The 16958-nt window shown below is 45.3% G+C and overlaps 1 protein-coding gene across 1 annotated transcript in view; it reads left to right on the forward strand.

The window, feature by feature from the left end:
* Positions 1 to 1143: 1143 nt before the first annotated feature.
* Positions 1144 to 16958, forward strand: part of cadm3 (cell adhesion molecule 3) — a gene marked incomplete at both ends in the record, with an annotated part of 72565 nt that continues 56750 nt past the window's right edge. Inside the window, 4 exons of the mRNA XM_080011235.1 lie at positions 1144 to 1245; positions 7499 to 7611; positions 8177 to 8244; positions 16671 to 16820. Coding sequence (XP_079867361.1) covers positions 1144 to 1245; positions 7499 to 7611; positions 8177 to 8244; positions 16671 to 16820 — 433 coding nt within the window. The remainder of the gene's footprint in view (positions 1246 to 7498; positions 7612 to 8176; positions 8245 to 16670; positions 16821 to 16958) is intronic.

Genomic DNA, 16958 nt, shown 5'->3' on the forward strand with positions numbered 1-16958 from the left:
CCCATGCTGCAGTTGGCATGCCTGCAACAAGCCCCTATCCAAAGAGCAACTCGACCAAGCAAAAGCGAGAATAATTCTAGGGTTACAGAGTTAAATCTACAAGGAGATCAGCTTCATCCAAAAGGTAGGCCCATCCCCAACCAAAGTCAGCTAAGCAAGCTCTGCACTTTCATCGGCCCACACAGATTCCTTCGAGTCGAAGGTTGTCTGGAAAAAGCAAAGGTTGCTCCAGAGGTGGCCCACCCAGTACTGCTTCCCGGCAGACACCACGTCACCACGTTGATAATCAGACACTTCTGTGACCAGGTTCAGCACCAGGGCCGACACTTCACCGGAGGAGCAGTGAGGGCACCTGTATTTTGGGTCATTGGGGTAAGTGATCCATCAGCGCCACAATCTATGTCTGCGCGACCTGTCACAGGCTGTGGGGCGTGACAGGAGAGCAGATCATGGCAGGTTGGATGTGTTTGGCCCTTGGCTTGTTACCGCACAAAGAACCCAAGGAGGATAGGGGAACAGCAAGCGGTGGGCCGCCATCATCACATGCATGAGCTCATGTGCAGTACACATCGAAGTTCTGAGTCAATGGACTCCTCCAGCTTCATTTACTCCCTCAGATGCTTTTTCACGATCAGGGGTCCTGTGAGGCAGTTCAGATCAGATTACGGAACCAACTTTGTGGGCGCAATCAAGGAGCTCCAAAAAGACTCCATCAGCCCCAGTAACAAGCAATTAGAGAGCTACCTGACAGAGCGCAGATGCACATGGCAGTTCAATCCCCCACACTCTTCACACATGGGTGCGTTGTATATTGGATGCTATGCTCCTCAAACATGGGACTGCGAAGCTGACCGACGAGGTCCTTACAACATTGATGGCGGAGGTCACAGCAATATTCAATGCCAGGCCTTTTAAATCAGTTTCCAGAGACCCAGAGCACCCAACTATTCTCACTCCAGCTACTCTACTTACCCACAAGGTTGCTGCAACCTCATTATCTCAAGGCCAGTTCAATGAGAGGGACCTGTTCAAATGCCAATGGCGACAAGTCCAGAGTCCAGCGAACACCTTCTGGAATAGTGGAAACAAGAATACATTGGCGACCTGCAGGGACGCCGCATATGGAGAAGCGAGAGGCTGAATATGCAGGAAGGGGACATTGTCCTGCTGCGGGACAACCAAGGCAAGAGGAATGACTGGCCCCTTGGACTCGTCACAAGGGTTTTTCCCAGGGACAATGGGAAGGTGAGGAAAATTGAGGTAAAGATAAGCAAGGTCGGTGCAGCAAAGCTGTTCCTTCGGCCCATCTCAGAGGTTGTCCTTTTTCTGCCAAGTGACTCCAAGGCAGAGGACTGTGAAGCACGACTCCAAGGTCAAGGATCCTGGCGGTTTGATAGCTTACAGATGCCATGTGGGGAGTGTTCCGCTCCCAGGCGGGGAGTGTTTACCCCCCCAGTTTTTGCTGTGACATCATTGCATTGTGATCATAGCCAGACAGAAACAGACGCAGTCAATCTGATCACGTCTCAGACTCTGACTAACATCTCTTTCATCAGCCTCGTCATTACCCTTGAGAAAGCACAATCTGTGAGTTCATTCCTGTTGTTTGTGTATGCATACAGTGTAGGAGCTGTGAGTTATTGGGGGAGTATTTAGCTTGCTGCATAGCCACGTAGGTCTGTACGTGGTGAGGGCAGACAAAATGAAGTAAAAGTAGATATTTTAAATGTAATAGAGTAAATTGAGTAAATAGAGTAAAATGTATAGATATTAGAAATGTAGAGTAAAAGTAGATATTTGAAATGTAATAGAGTAAATAGAGTAAAACGTATAGATATTTGAAATATAATAGAGTAAAAAGAGATATTTGAAATGTAATAGAGAAAGTACAGTAAAAAGAATAGATATTTGAAATAGTAGAGTATAGAGAAAATGTAGAGATATTTGAAATGCAGTAGAGTAAAAAGCAAATATTTAAAATAAATGTAATAGAGAATGTAATGTAATGCAGTGAAAGTTGAAAGTCTCCAAAACTGCATGTACTTAAGTAAGTAAGTACTTTAATTGACTCAGTACAGTAACTTTCCAGTTACTTTCCACCACTGCCTTATTATCAACGCTTTAGGAATATTTAAATAAAAATCCTCCTGAATAGCCTCACATTAGCAGAGCACAAGGTTAAGACTGTTGTTAATCATTTATTCATGTGTAATGATCTATGGCCATCGGTACCTGTAAAAGGCACACACACACACACACACACACACACACACACACACACACACACACACACACACACACACACACACACACACACACAAACACACACACACACACACAGGGATGAACCAAACAAATATATGTTGAACACAAACACACAGGACACTAATGCACATGTACACACACACGTCAACAAACACGGGAAGGCACCCAAACACATGGTGCAGTTCTTCAAACAGGCGGGTAAAAATGAAAGTGCGCAGCACACACACGCGCACTACCAAAAGTGTAATGGACACACCCTAAATATAGCGTGCACACATGCCGATAATGACACACGCATGCTCGCTCACTGTTTTCACATGATTTCACTCACACTCTCTCACACACACACACACACACACACGCACGCACGCACGCACGCACGCACGCACACACACACACACACACACACACACACACACACACACAGCTTTACACCCCTCTCTGGAGACACACGTCAAACGGACACACAGACACACACACACACACACACACACACACACACACACACACACACACACACAGCTTTACACCCCTCTCTGGAGACACACGTCAAACGGACACACACACACACACACACACACACACACACACACACACACACACACACGGCTTTACACCACTTCTCTGGAGATGCACAAGGCACACACACGCACTCACGTTTTCCTGAGACACTCGCTCTTCTTCAAACGCCAACTCATACAATCTCTCTCTCTCACACACACACACACACACACACACACACACACACACACACACACGCAGGCACATGGGAATGTACCGCCCTTCTCCGGAGAGACACGCACACATGCGCGCCTCCACGCTCCATCCTCCACACTTCTTGTAATACAGTAAAGCAGTTCATTAAGCCGTGCTAATTAGCAGGCACCGCACATGAAGCTCGCCCCATCTGCCCGCCGATGTATAGCAGGAGAGAGGGAGGTGGGGGAAGAGAGAGCTACTAAGGGGAAGAAGTGATATAGATAGCTTTTTTTGCAATTACCGCATACTTGCACCCAAAAAAGATAGAGAAGCGCGTGGTAGCAACAGTATGCGCACAATTTAATTCACACATTGCTGCGCCCGCTGACTTGCCACGCACACTAGGTTTCGACGACATACGGAGTTGCGTGTGGGGCGACACGACGACAACAACTCATCGCTTTTCGAGGTGGGAAAGTCAGATCATTCCACCAATTAGTGGAACCTTTTTCGGGACTCGTTTCTTGACGAGCCACTCGTTGGATTTTGTCCGACCCTTCGTTTGTTTGACTCAGTTGGTGCAATGCAAGGGTGAACGAGGGAGGACTTCTGGTGAACAGTGAACGAGAGTCGGTCGGAAGAGTCGGTTCAGCACCGGGTTGTGAAGGGAATTCATAATTCTGTTCTCTGACAATGATTTATTTTGATGGAAGGCAAAGTGTAAATCAGTCCCATTCAATATGAATTATGCCAGTTGTCCTGACCTTTTTTCCGCATTGGTTTCATCCTCAGAAATTATTTTCAGTCAAAGATTCACTCACTCGCTCTCTGAATCGAAACTTAATGAGGTTGACTCTTTGCATGGCTCTTTTAATTCAAGATCAAGATTCTGTGTGTGATTCTGTGAGTGCCTGGCTGCAGTTACCCAGTCACAAACAAAAGAACAACCCTTTCGTCGGAGTGACTCCCGACATCTGAATCATTTAAAAGATTAGTTCACAATTAACAAATCATAGCGAATTGTCTTGCATCACTACGGGCTCGTGAGGACTGAGAGGAGAGGAGAGGCAAACTGATGGAGGTAGGGGATGAGAGAGTGAGAGCGAGAATGAGAGAGAGAGAAAGAGGAAATGGTGGGAGGAGAGGAGGATGGACGTTGGTGAAGAAAGGAACCAGAGAAGATACCAGGGAAGGGGAGTAAAGAGTCGGGAGAGAAGTGAGAGAATGAAATACATTTATTCATTCATCTGCTTTTTTATCTATTTATCTGCACCCGTCGGTATATAACAACCTCCCCCCTCTTCCCTCTGTTGAAAGTCTAACTTTTCCCAGATCTTAACTACTGATAACTCCCCTAGAGCCGGCTGGTAAAAGTGTAAGCTGCGTTACTGAAAATATTCATGTCTTCTTTCAGCGTACACCTGTGACTTTTTAAAATATAAATATACTTGTCCCAATTTTCACCATCATCGCCATAATTATATATATTATATATAGGGTCATATTACTTACTAATTTAACCATGCTTGTTAATTATCTGTTTTTAGCCATACTGTAGTTCCATCATTGATCTGTAACTTGCAGACACATACTATCCTGGGTTTGTTAGTGTTTTGCACTATATTTCGTTACAATCTACTCACGATCAACATTTTTGTTTCAAGAAAAACATGGACTAAGTATTATTAGGTTTAGTTTTTGTTTATTCGTTCAGTTCTGCATTCCATATGTTAATCATTTTATTTCTTAGCCACTTTACCGACCATGTGTTCCATAGACAAGAGGAGGCACCCAACCACTTTCTGCATTTATACACTTGGCGACATCATCAGTGATGTCACTGGGTTAGACCAAGGGGGTGGTTAATTATGTTTAGCAAGTTAATTGTTAATTGTGATCCATTTATGTACGGTTGCAATTGTCTGTTATATGGTAATGTGAAAGTCTGCTCTGAAGGTTAGTCAGAATAAACAACGTAATCACTTATCTGTTTTCAGGAGAGGCAGTGGATTTACCTGTAGGAAGGGTACAGCCTCGATGGACTCCTGCTGATGGAAGGGTCTATTTAAGCAGTTGCTTTCGGCTCTCAGAGAGAGGGGTTGGATACAGTGTGTAGATGTGTTCATGTGATATTAAATTAATGTAAGTTGCATTACAATGAGTTGAATTTGTTCAGTTGGGAGCATGGTGCCACCTTTTTTGTAAATAAAACACCTTTGTTATACCTGGACAAATGTTCTCGCGTCTGCCTCCTACCACCTTCCTAACGAATCTAGTCAGGTTTCCTTACAGTTGGTGGCAATGATGGGATACCCCATAGCCGAGGTAGCTATCCAGGTTGAAGGTAAACACTACTACTTGCTTTCAGCAAGGGTATTAGAACGACTGCCCAATCAGGTTGTGTTAGGCTGTGATCTGCCTATCCTTGCTGAATTGATAGCCAAGCAGTTGTGAGGCTAGGGCTAGCTGCACCAGTGAAAGTTTGCTAGCTGTCACAAGGTCCAAAAGCAAGCAGGAACAGGCTAGTTCAACAGTGGGTGGGAAGAGTTACCTTTTGCGAATGAGGAAGTGCCTAGTGTTGAGCACACCAGAGAGCTTAAGGAAAGGAACAGAGGAATGGAGACAGGACAGAGTAAGGGGAGCAAAAGTAGCTGAGCATGTGCCTGAACCTTAAGAGTCCGACCTTTTCTAGTGACGTTGCTAACTACAGAGATAGGACCCCACATGCACAACTTTGTTTTCTAAAGGTGTGCCCAGGTAAACCCAAGGGACAGGTAGCGGAAAGGAAGAATTTGTGGTCAAGGGAGACATGCGGTATCGGCGTAGCCTGATTGGTGACCAGCTAGCCATTCCCCAGTTGTTTGAGGTCCACAATCTTTAACATGAGCCATTCTATCCCTTGGGCGGGACACTTATGACAGGCAAAAACATTTTCTAGAATGGTTCCCCATTTCTACTGGCCCCAGCAGTATATTGTCAGTCTTTACAGTGTGAGTTAACAGCTCCAGGCAGGAAAGGAGATCGGGCCCCCCTTATTAATATGCCCATCATTGATACGCACTTTTTCTGTATTGCCATGGACATTGTAAGCCCACTAGAAAGGAGTAGCACAGGCCTGCCAGATTGTTAACTGCCTCATTCAGCTGTTCCACAGAGTCAGAATCTCAAAGGATATCATCACCGACCAAGGTGCCAACTTCACATCAAGCCTGCTGAAAGAGATGTACAGCATTCTGGGAATTCAAGGTGTGAAGACCAGCCCCTACCATCCACAAACAGATAACTCATTGAGCGCTTTAACAAGACCCTCAAGTCCATGCTGAGGAAGTTGTTGTTTGCATACAGAGAAGTCCCACAAGCATCAACCAGGTTTTCACCTTTCCAGCTGCTGTGTGGACATTCAGTGAGGTGTCCAATGCATGTCTTGAAGGAGGCCTGGGCGGGTCCCATGCCACAACCACAGCGCAGTGAGCTCTCTGCACTGAAAGTAAGAGGCAAACTGGGCCAGTTTCAAGAGCTTGCCAATGGTAATCTGGCTCAAGCACAGCAAAGACAGAAGTGACAGGCAGAATTGACAAGGTTTCTTGGTGGAGAGTTTTCCAGGAGGGCTAGAAAGTTCTCCTACTGCTGCCAACGTCTAACAGTGGTCTACTTGCCAAGTGGCAGGGGCCATACAAGATTAAAAAAAAGACAGGCCCAGTTATACTGTATATTAACTATTTTTTCCAGACTGCCAGAAAAAGCAACAAATCTTCCATGTTAACCTTAAAAAATGGGTAGACCAACCAGAGCAGTCCACAACCTTATGGGCGCACACAGTTGTTGACAAGGAAGACCTTCAGGAGCAGTATTTTCCATCTTCAACTGGGACTCCAGTGTTTCCAGATCTAAGTCATTGCAAAGTAGATAAATGTCAGGAGCTGCAAGTCCACATAGCAAAAGAGCTCTTCGGTCTGAAGCCAAGTTGTATGCAACTCATTGAACATCAGATCCATCTGCATTCACCAGAACACAGCCGATCAGGGACACCACCTGCCCGATTCCAGCCGGAATTGTTCCTGGACCAAAGGAAGCTGTGAAGAAGATGCTGGCTACAGAATCATCAAGCCTCTCGCAGTGAGCAGTGTAGCCCAGTGGTGTTGGTTCCAAAGAAGGATGACCCTAAACTGAGATTCTGTGTCAACTTTTCAAAGTTGAATGCTGTGTCTACCTTTGATCCCTATCCAATGCCTACGGTTTATGAACTGATTGAGCGCTTGGGAAATGCAAACTTCCTAACGACCTCTGCAAAGGATAGTGGTAAGTGCCCTAAACAGAATCTTCAAAGGACTTAACAACATTCAAGTGGCCTGTTCAGATTCAGAATGAAGCCTTTGGTTTGCACAGAGCACCAGCAAGATTTCAGAGGTTGGTGGATGAAGTTTTGAGAGGAACGGAGGACAACGCAACAGTCTACATTGATGACATTATTATCTTCAGCCATACTTGGGAGGAGCATGTGGAACATCCTGCTGATATTTTTCAACGCATCAAGAGTGCTGCTGTGGTCATCAACCCCAAGAAGTGTCACATTGCCAACACTGAGGTCCAGTACTTTGGCTATGTGGAGGTGGAATGTGGATTGGAGGTGGAGGCACCCGTCCTCAGGTAGGAAAGGTAGAGGCAATTGCAGCTTCACCACTATCTAACACCAAGAGTAGGCTACGTTCACTCTTGGGGTTAGTAGGCTGGTATTTCTGACTCATCCCCAATTTTTCAACAAGATTTGGTGTACTAACTAACATGACCTGCAAATCCAGCCCAGTGACGGTTAGGTGGACAAAAGAAAGTGAGAATGCTTTGAAATACTGCTTTGAAAGACTCCAGAGTTCACTCTTTCCTTTATTGTGCAGAGAGATGCTTCTGGAGTAGGTATCGGAGCTGTGTTACTGCATGGAGAGGATTGAAATCAGTTGCCTGTGCGGTACACCAGCAGGGAACTCTTCCCAAGGGAAATTAGGTACTCTAGAGTTTAAAAGGACGCTTTAGCTATTAAATGGACTTTAGACACCTTGAAATATTACCTCATTGGCAAAGAGTTTGTTCTTGAGCCTGACCATCGTGCATTGCAGTTGATCCACAACATGCGACACTAATGTGAAAATTACCAGATGGTACTTGTCTCCCCAGCCTAATCGTTTTAATTGACAATAATGTCAATGCTGACTCCCAGGCCCGTGACTCAGAGGAGTAACAGTCTTGGGGGCGGGGCAAAGTTCAACATCATTGCCAAATATGGTTGTAAATTGTTTGTTTTGAGCCATAGTTCCATCATTGATCTGTAACTTGCAGACACATACAGTACTATCCTGGGTTTTGCATTATATTTCATTACCATCTACATACGATCAACATTCAAGTCAAACACCGACAAGTATTGTTAGGTTTAGTAACTGTGTATTGGTTCACTTCTGAATTCCATAAGTTAATAATTTTCTTTCGTAGCTCACCATGTGTTCCAGAGACAAAAGGAGGAGGCACCCAACCAATTCCTGTATTTATACACTTGGTGACATTATCAGTGATGTCACTGGCATAGGGCAAGTATGGGGGGGTATGTCAATTGTGTTAAGCAAGTTATTTACATTGATTGTGATCGGTTTATTTAGGGTTGCAATTGTCTGTTATGTGGTAACGTGAAAGTGTTTCTGCTTGAAGGTTAGTCAGAATGAACAACTTCCTTTATTTATACAGTTGGTGACATCATCAGTGATGTCACTGGGTTAGACCAAGGGGGGTGGTTAATTATGTTAGCAAGCAAGTTAATTGTTAATTGCGATCCGTTTATGTACGGTTGCAATTGTCTATTATATGGTAATATGAAAGTGTTTCTGCTCTGAAGGTTAGTCAGAATAAACAACGTAATCACTTATCTGTTTTCAGGAGAGGCAGTGGATTTACCTGTAGGAAGGGTACAGCCTCGATGGACTCCTGCTGATGGAAGGGTCTATTTAAGCAGTTGCTTTTGGCTGTCAGAGAGAGGGGTTGGATACTGTATCCAACCCCTCTCGCGGTGTAGATGTGTGCACGTGATTTTAGATTCAAGTTGTGTTTCAATGAGTTGAGTTTGTTTAGTAAGGCCAAGTTAACTGTTCATTTGTTTTTATTTTATTTCCATATTTTTGGTTACACATGTAGCATGGTGCCACCTTTTTTGTAAATAAAGCACCTTTGTTATACCTGGACACATTTCCTCTTGTCTGCCTCCTTCCACCTTTCTAGCCGCTCTGGTCAGGCTTGGTTATGGATGGATAGATAGAGAGATACGATAGACAGAAAGATAGAGAACGAAAAACATAAACACATTTATTTATTAATCTACTTTATTATCCGTGCACCTGTCAGTATATAACAACCTCCCTCCCCTTTTCCTCCGCTGTTGTTTAACTTTTCCCAGATTTCAACTCCTGCTACCGCCCCTTGCACCCCCTTCTCTCTCTCCCTCTCTCATTCCTCATCTGCCCCGTTCCACTCGTCAGGCTATCTCCGCATCTCTCCCTCTCTCTATTCTTGGAAGTCGCAGTCCTCAGCTGGCGTGTATTCTCTCACCTTGTTGCCGGCTGGCGAAAGTGTAAGCTGTTTTACTTGAAATATTCATGTCTTCTTTCAGCTTACACCTGTGATTTATTTATATATATATATATATACACACTTATTTATTTATTTCACTTATTTTGTGGCGGTGGTGAGAGTATGAAGTGTGTTTGAAAGAGACAGGGCGATCGAGAGAGAAAATAGGAAGTACGAAATAGACAGCTCCGAACGTATTTTCTCTCTCTCGCTAAATTGGGTCTCTGGAGAGAGAAAGAAAAATGAGTATTTAATAACCACTTTGTTTCTACAAGAAGATTTGTGGTAGGTGTGCAGACAGAGCCTTTCAGCAAGATAGATAGAGAGATGGATGGATGGATGGATGAATAGAAAGAGCGAGGGAGATAGATTGATAGATATAGATGACGGACAGATGGATAGACGGATGGATAGACGGATAGATAGACAGATAGATAGATAGATAGATAGATAGATAGATAGATAGATAGATAGATAGATAGATAGATAGATAGATAGATAGATAGATAGATAGATAGATAGATAGATAGATATAGACAGATGGATAGATCTGGGTCAATGCTTTCTTTCTTTTCTTCCAGGGTATTTAACCTTACTTAGCAGTTTAAACTCACTGAACTGCCTTTGCCCCTACTTAACTTTCCCCTTTAAGCAGCTTCAACGTCGAAGGCAGCGCAGTTTATATATTATATATTTGTGTGTATATAAATATATATTTGTGTCCTTCTCGGTACATCTGTCAGGTATAAGTTGGTGAAGAGGCTAGTCCGAGAAACCTATAACTAACAGCCAGGCTTCAGTAACTAATGCCTTCTTAGTGTAATAGCGACGCGCTAATTATATTTAACCTAGTTCCCACCCTTGTTGGGCCTGTGGGGGCGCCATCCGGGGGCTGCATTATGCTACGTCCCGGCGGGGTCCTGGGAGTTATATCTGTGTCGCTCAAAGCGCTATTTCATCACCCTGAAGGTGCTGAAGGTCTTAAGCCTCTTAACGCTGGCTCGCGTGACAAATGATGACATCGCCTTATGGCCGAGCCGAGGCTCAATACCTTGGCGACCTCTTCGTGACTCACTGTCTGTCGTAGGTTATGTTGTTATGATTTGACATAGGTAATTTGGCCGTAAGGCGACTATCACTAAGGGTTCGTCGTTAGGTGTTGTCATGGTAGATGGCTCTGGAAAGACGTTTGATACCCTAGCTGTGATTCACGGGCTGTACAGGTCAACGTTAGAGGACGGATCACTTCAAACATTGTAGACATGGTGTTGTTAGTGTTGGTTGGTTTCTTGAGTTGCCCTCTCCTCGATATTCTGCTTTCAATCTCGGTCGCCAACATGGAAATACTTCACAGCTGTAAAGCACGCCCTTAATAGGATTGGTTAATCGAACGTGACATAAGCAGTTACACAAAGCTATGGGAACAGTTATCTCACAGCCATGTGTGGCATCGCTGTAGAGAAAGAGACCTGTAGGTGTCTCCTCAAAGCCAAAAAATAGACTCATCTGCCAGATCTCCAAAGTAACCTTCACTCAGGTATCATATAAATTGCATATTTTTCTTTTTGTGGGATTATTTGTCAACTGTAGTAGAAGAAGAAGAAGCTTTGATTGTCACACAGCACACCACACTACAACACATGCACACACACACACACACACATGCACATGCTTTGGATGGTGGCCGGTGAAATGAGGCCTCTGCATTTAACCCATCCTTGGCTTGTCCTTCCTCCGGGGGCACAGCCAGGGCAGGGCAGGGCAGGGTTCAGGGTTCAAGTTCCTGTTGCACTCGATGAGAAGGTCAAGACCATCGGAGTTAAGGGTGCCATCCACAAGGTGCGATCCACGATCAAATACAGTAGGTAGGTGCTCATACAGCCTATCCCAATAATAACAAATATAAGTAATAACGATTAGTCTTCTGAAGAAATACACTAAGTGCTTATAAAGTGCACATGCGGATACGATCGCACTTTGTTAATTTGTTTGAGTTCAATTTTGTCGGACGTTTTGGACGACTCGGCCTCTGAAGGGTCGTTTTGTTGGACAGTCCAAACTGGGGAACGCTCTCGGTTTTAGCGGCGTTGTATCGTCCTATTCGGCCGATTTCTGCTGCGACTGGGGCCTTAAGTGGGTGCAGCAGGGTGAAAAGAAAATACACTTTTGAATTCAGTTGTTGAATAAATTAGGAGTTAATTGGTTATTCATGTCGAATGAATTGGTAAATCACGACGCATTACACAGAAACACTGGCGTAATATACTACTAACATGACATTATATTTATCCAACCGCCACATTAAAATAAGTTCACTTCCAAAAGTATTGAATTTCCCAACATGATGGAATTCACCTTCGTTAATCATCGTTTCATCGCTCTTTCAGTTAGTCTGCTTTTTGGTAATGATCCCCATTTGCATTTCAGACAGCCTTTTTACAGAGGATCTGTGGTTTCCTGTTTCTCTGAAGCCACGGGTCAGAGCATCCCCACCGCACAAGACTGCCAGCTTGTTTTTTTGCAGAACTCGCGCAGAACCTGTCGCAGGGCGTCGCGGGGTGGGGCCTGTGCCAAGTGGAGGGCAAGTGCTCGCGCCAAGTGGAGGGAGCTCTCACGCCACGGCCGGCGGGAATTAGCCGAGGTGACGCTATTAAAGGAGAAGCTAATCTGCTGCCCACTTTACCGCGCGTTCGAGAAAAGCCGAACGCAAGGTCAGGGAGGAGAGAGTGGGCGAGAGAGAGGGAGAGAGAGGAGGACTTAGAGTGACACCAAACCTCCCTGTGTGCGTGTGTGTGTTCTGCACCTGTTAAAATAAGTATAAAAAAAAAACGCCTTGGCACGCCAGCCATTTAGGGCTTGTTATCTCCCAGAATTCTCTCTGCCCGCCAGCAAAAACAGATAATATTTTGGCATTTTTCTCCCTTTTTTTTGGCGATTTTTTTTGCGAGGTGTTGCGCTGGCTGCCCATCATAGAATGATGCTCTCCTCCTCTCCCCTCCTCCCCTCCTCCTCTCCTCTCCTCCCCCCTCCCCTCCTCTCTCCTCCCCTCCTCTCCTATCCTCCTCTCCTCCCTTCTCCTCTCCTCTCCTCCCCTCTCTTTTCCCCCCATCCACCTCGTCCTCCTCTCTTCTCCTCTCCTCCCCTCTCTCCTCCCCTCCTCTCCTCCTCTCCTCGGCAGGCCTCCCCCCACTGCACCCCTTTCATGTCTGGATGGGAGTTCCGCCAAAGCGCACTTAAGCAGATGTTCTTCCTGCTGTAAAAAAAAAAAAAGAAAATGAAAAAAAAAACCTGAAAAAGAATCTGTCGGTGAGAGGATGCGATAAAGCAAATATAAACCTGTCTGCCCATTTGACAATTTGGTTCCAATTAAACTATTTATACACGCCATATTTTCAGGCGGGGGGCGGGGGTTGGGGGGCCCAGCTTCCGAGACACTACCCCTCCCCTGTTGGCTCTCGCCCTGTCATCTGTTCTGGCAGATTATTTTTGGGGCTTTTGGGGCTTTCTGGCTCTGGAAATATTAGGTTTAATCGAGCAGAGTGCAGAAAGGTTGTTTGTTTGTATTCGGGGGGGTTGGACACAAACTGCCGGGGCGGCCACAACGTATCGTCATGAGTGTCTGTTGCTGCACTGTTGGCACGTCCATCTGGTTCGTGAGGGGTTTGTTGTTGGGATTTTTTGGGTGGGTTAAATGCCGTAAGGTAATTTGCATGAGGTAAAAGCTCCGGAACCCCCAACACACATACACACGCACAGATATAGATACAGACAGACACCCTACTATTGGGTTTACATTACTTGGGTTTTTAGGAGAGTGTTGCTCAATGTACGATGTTCCGACTGAGTCGGACCCCCCCATCTCTCGGGTCCTCCGCAGTCGGAAACCCCGCCCTCCCGGTCCCCCCCGGTCGAGATGCTATTGACTCATCGCTCTTACGCAGAGCAGGCCCTCGCAGACACACGGCTAGACAACCATTTGTCTGCTTTATTGTCGGCCTGACAGCGTGTCCTCACGAGTATGTATGTACGTGTGTGTGTGTGTGTCTGTGAGTGTGTGTGTGTGTGTGTGCGTGCGTGCGTGCGTGTATGTGTAAGCGGGTTTGAGGGTGTGCCATATTTGTGTGCCGAACCAAATGGAGACGGAGAGAGCAATGTAGATGAGTTGACAGTCGGAGAGAGAGAGAGAGAGGGAGGGAGAGAGAGCGAGGGAGAGAGAGGGAGAGAGAGAGGGAGAGAGAGAGAGGAAATTAAGGAGTCTCCAGTTTGCATGGTTAAGTGGTGTGTGTTTGTGCGTGTGTGTGTGTGTGTGTGTGTGTGTGTGTGTGTGTGTGTGTGCCACAAAAATATTCAGATTTGTTTTTAGATGTTCCATCGTTGCGATTCAGAGACTCAAGAGACTTTCACAGCTGAAGGCTGGCTCCAAAATATTGTAAAATATTGCAGATTTTCTATCTGCCATCTGAAGACATGTCATTTATCTCTCGTATTTTAGAACGATGAGTGATATTGTTTTTTGTTTCAGCCCAAGCACTGAAGGAGATGATAAAAAGCCACAGCTAATACTGTTAATATTGCCTTTCTGAATAAATAAATATTAACTACAAAGACTCTCTTAACTCAGTGTTTCCCAACCTTTCTACAATTAAATAATCCCAAAACCACCAACCACTAAAAATGTCAGAAACATTTGGAACTGCTTATTATTATGGTTCACCAATAGTGAAGCAAGAATCAAGAAAGAGTCATTCATAGCAACAAATCTTTTAAATGACTCAGGAGATGGGAATCATTCCATCAAAACAACTGACTGTATTACTTGCGTTAAATCCCAAAGCAAAAAACGGTGTTAACCAAAATTCATATTAAATGTGATTTATTTTTTGCATTCTACCAAAGTAAATAGTTTTGACAGAATGAAACGATTCTTGTGAGAATTCTGTTCACACCGCAGATCCAAACCGACTGTGCGTTACACGACTACATAAAACGAAGCACAAGTTGAAAAATCAAAAACGACTCTTTTTACGGAGTGACTCGCCAGAAACCTAATCTCATTAAGGAGCCGAACCTTTGATCGGTATGTATAGTCGTCACTTTCAGGGGGAAACTTGTTCCTGATGAACACAGAGCTGCTGTTCTGGCTGGAACTGATGAATGACATGAATTAGCCTTGCAATTTTGATGTTGCAACACAAAATCAATTGCATTATGCCTTTGTTTTAAGTAGAATTTGAAAAAAAATTTACGACATCAACACTGTCTTGAAGTAGCCCCAGTGGAACCGCAGGCCGCGACATTGCTAGCGGACAGCTCTGTGGTTTCCTGATTCGCTGGTAGGAGTCTGGTTCACCAGAATGAAACAGGGTTGGATATCTTTTTGGACATGCTCAGTGCTGGTTCTGAGCATGGGCCATATAGCTGGTCGCCTAGAGCCCCAATCATCCATGGGGGCGACAAGCCAAGAAAAGGAAATGGAAGGAAATTATAGAAGAATAAATCGATATATTTTTAGAATACAAAATATAGAGATGTTGGAAGCCCCTAGATGTTATTTTTTTATGTTTTAGGAAAAATAATGTTTTCGCCACGCCCACCCCCCTCGATGGGATTTTGGTTTTGCCCAGTTGTCGTGTGCCTGGCGCTCTGCTCTGATCTTAACCACTGGTGGACTGTATCGGCAGTACCAGGGCTTGTGCTGCTCGACAATGGGGCCGATACAACGCAAAATATGGTGGCGTTTGGGAGTATTAACTAGACAGGTCCCAATGAAGGCGACCCAGACTATCTATTGATGGTCGAAGCCCGGCTCTATTCCCTGCCAGTGGCTCACAACCGCTCCGGGGGGCTGAGGTGTCTAGGTGGAAACAACAACCAGGGGATGGGCGTGACACTTTTATACAACTTTTCTCTTTATCTTGCTGTTTCTTGACACTACAACCAGCAACAAGTGAACCTCATCCTTCTGCCTCATCCTTCTCCGTCCACATCCTCCCTGAACAACCCAGAACCCGCCCTCTCATCATCTCGGCCAATTACCCTCTTCTGGACTCCTCGCCCAAATTAGATTAACTGATGCAAATTACACTACACAACCCACTGATCAACTGGACTTGATCACCCCCCATCCCCCCCACACACGCACGTGCAGACACACACACACACACACACACACACACACACACAGCAATACAATACAAAAATACAGACATTAAAAAAAAATCTGTGGAAAATTGATTGGTATGTGTCATCAAAATCAAAAATGGATAACAAACAAGGGAAAACATTTTTTTTTTAAACATAAAGTTGTTGCTGTTATTCCTTGTTTGAGGAAAGCCAGATTCGTTTTTAAAATGTATTTTGTTGGCTGTTATTTTGTGATTTACTTACATAAAAATTCGCCCGAAGGTAGAAATAAAGGTCTCTAAAACGAAATGTCTTCCTGGGGGAGAAACCCCGGACTTCCCGACTAATGTTTTGTCAATGGGGTTGAGTTGGATTGAGGTGTGGTGGCATCCTCGTAAAGGCAGGTTGGGTGGAGTTTGGGCGATGAGGTATGCAGTATGCATGGGAGGGTGGATGCACCTGGAAGAAATTTTTTGGTGTGTGCATGCTGCACGGCCTGATTGGGGGGGGCACCTTCTACAGATCTCGCCTAGGGCTCCAAAAAGGCTAAAGCCGGCCCTGGACGTGCTGTTAAATATTTCCAAAAGGATTCAAATATTACTCCATTGTCCTGTTTAAGCGTTAAAATTAAAAGTATTTTCCCTTTGTGTCCCATTTCATTGCCTCTTCAAAAACACCACCTTTAATTCAAATTGCAATTCTGCTTTGCTGCCTTGAGTCGGAATTGAGGAGTCGTCCGCAATACAATGTGGAATGGTGCACGACTCTTGAGAATGATTGTGTTTCCCCCCCCTCTGTCTTTCTGTCCTTCTTCGAGTGGCAAGAAATCTTCCATCTTTTGGCAAAGCATTTAAATTGCTTTCTTTTCGGCCATTTTCAGAGATAATGCGTTACAGTGACACGGCTTCCCATTTGAAATTCCACGCCCGAACTGACCCCACCTTTCATTTTCCCTCCCTCCCTCCGTTGCCTAGACGATGACCCCTTGCAGCCGGTGACCTCGGATGAGACGGTGGCGGTGGGCGGCACAGTGACGCTGACCTGCCACGTGGCGGCGAGCGACGAGTCCTCACTGCAGTGGTCCAACACGGCGCAGCAGACGCTCTACTTCGGGGACAAGAGAGGTGAGGTGCTGGAGCGGAGCGGGGCGGGGCGGGGCGGGGCGGGGCGGGGCGGGGCGGGGCGGGACGAGGCTTGGCGGGGCGGGGCGGGGCAGGGCGGGTGAGTAAAAAATTGGCGTCAAAGAATCGGGCAGTAGTTTT

Source organism: Zeus faber (genome assembly GCF_960531495.2).
Source record: "Zeus faber genome assembly, chromosome: 12".
Taxonomy (NCBI): Eukaryota; Metazoa; Chordata; class Actinopteri; order Zeiformes; family Zeidae; genus Zeus; species Zeus faber.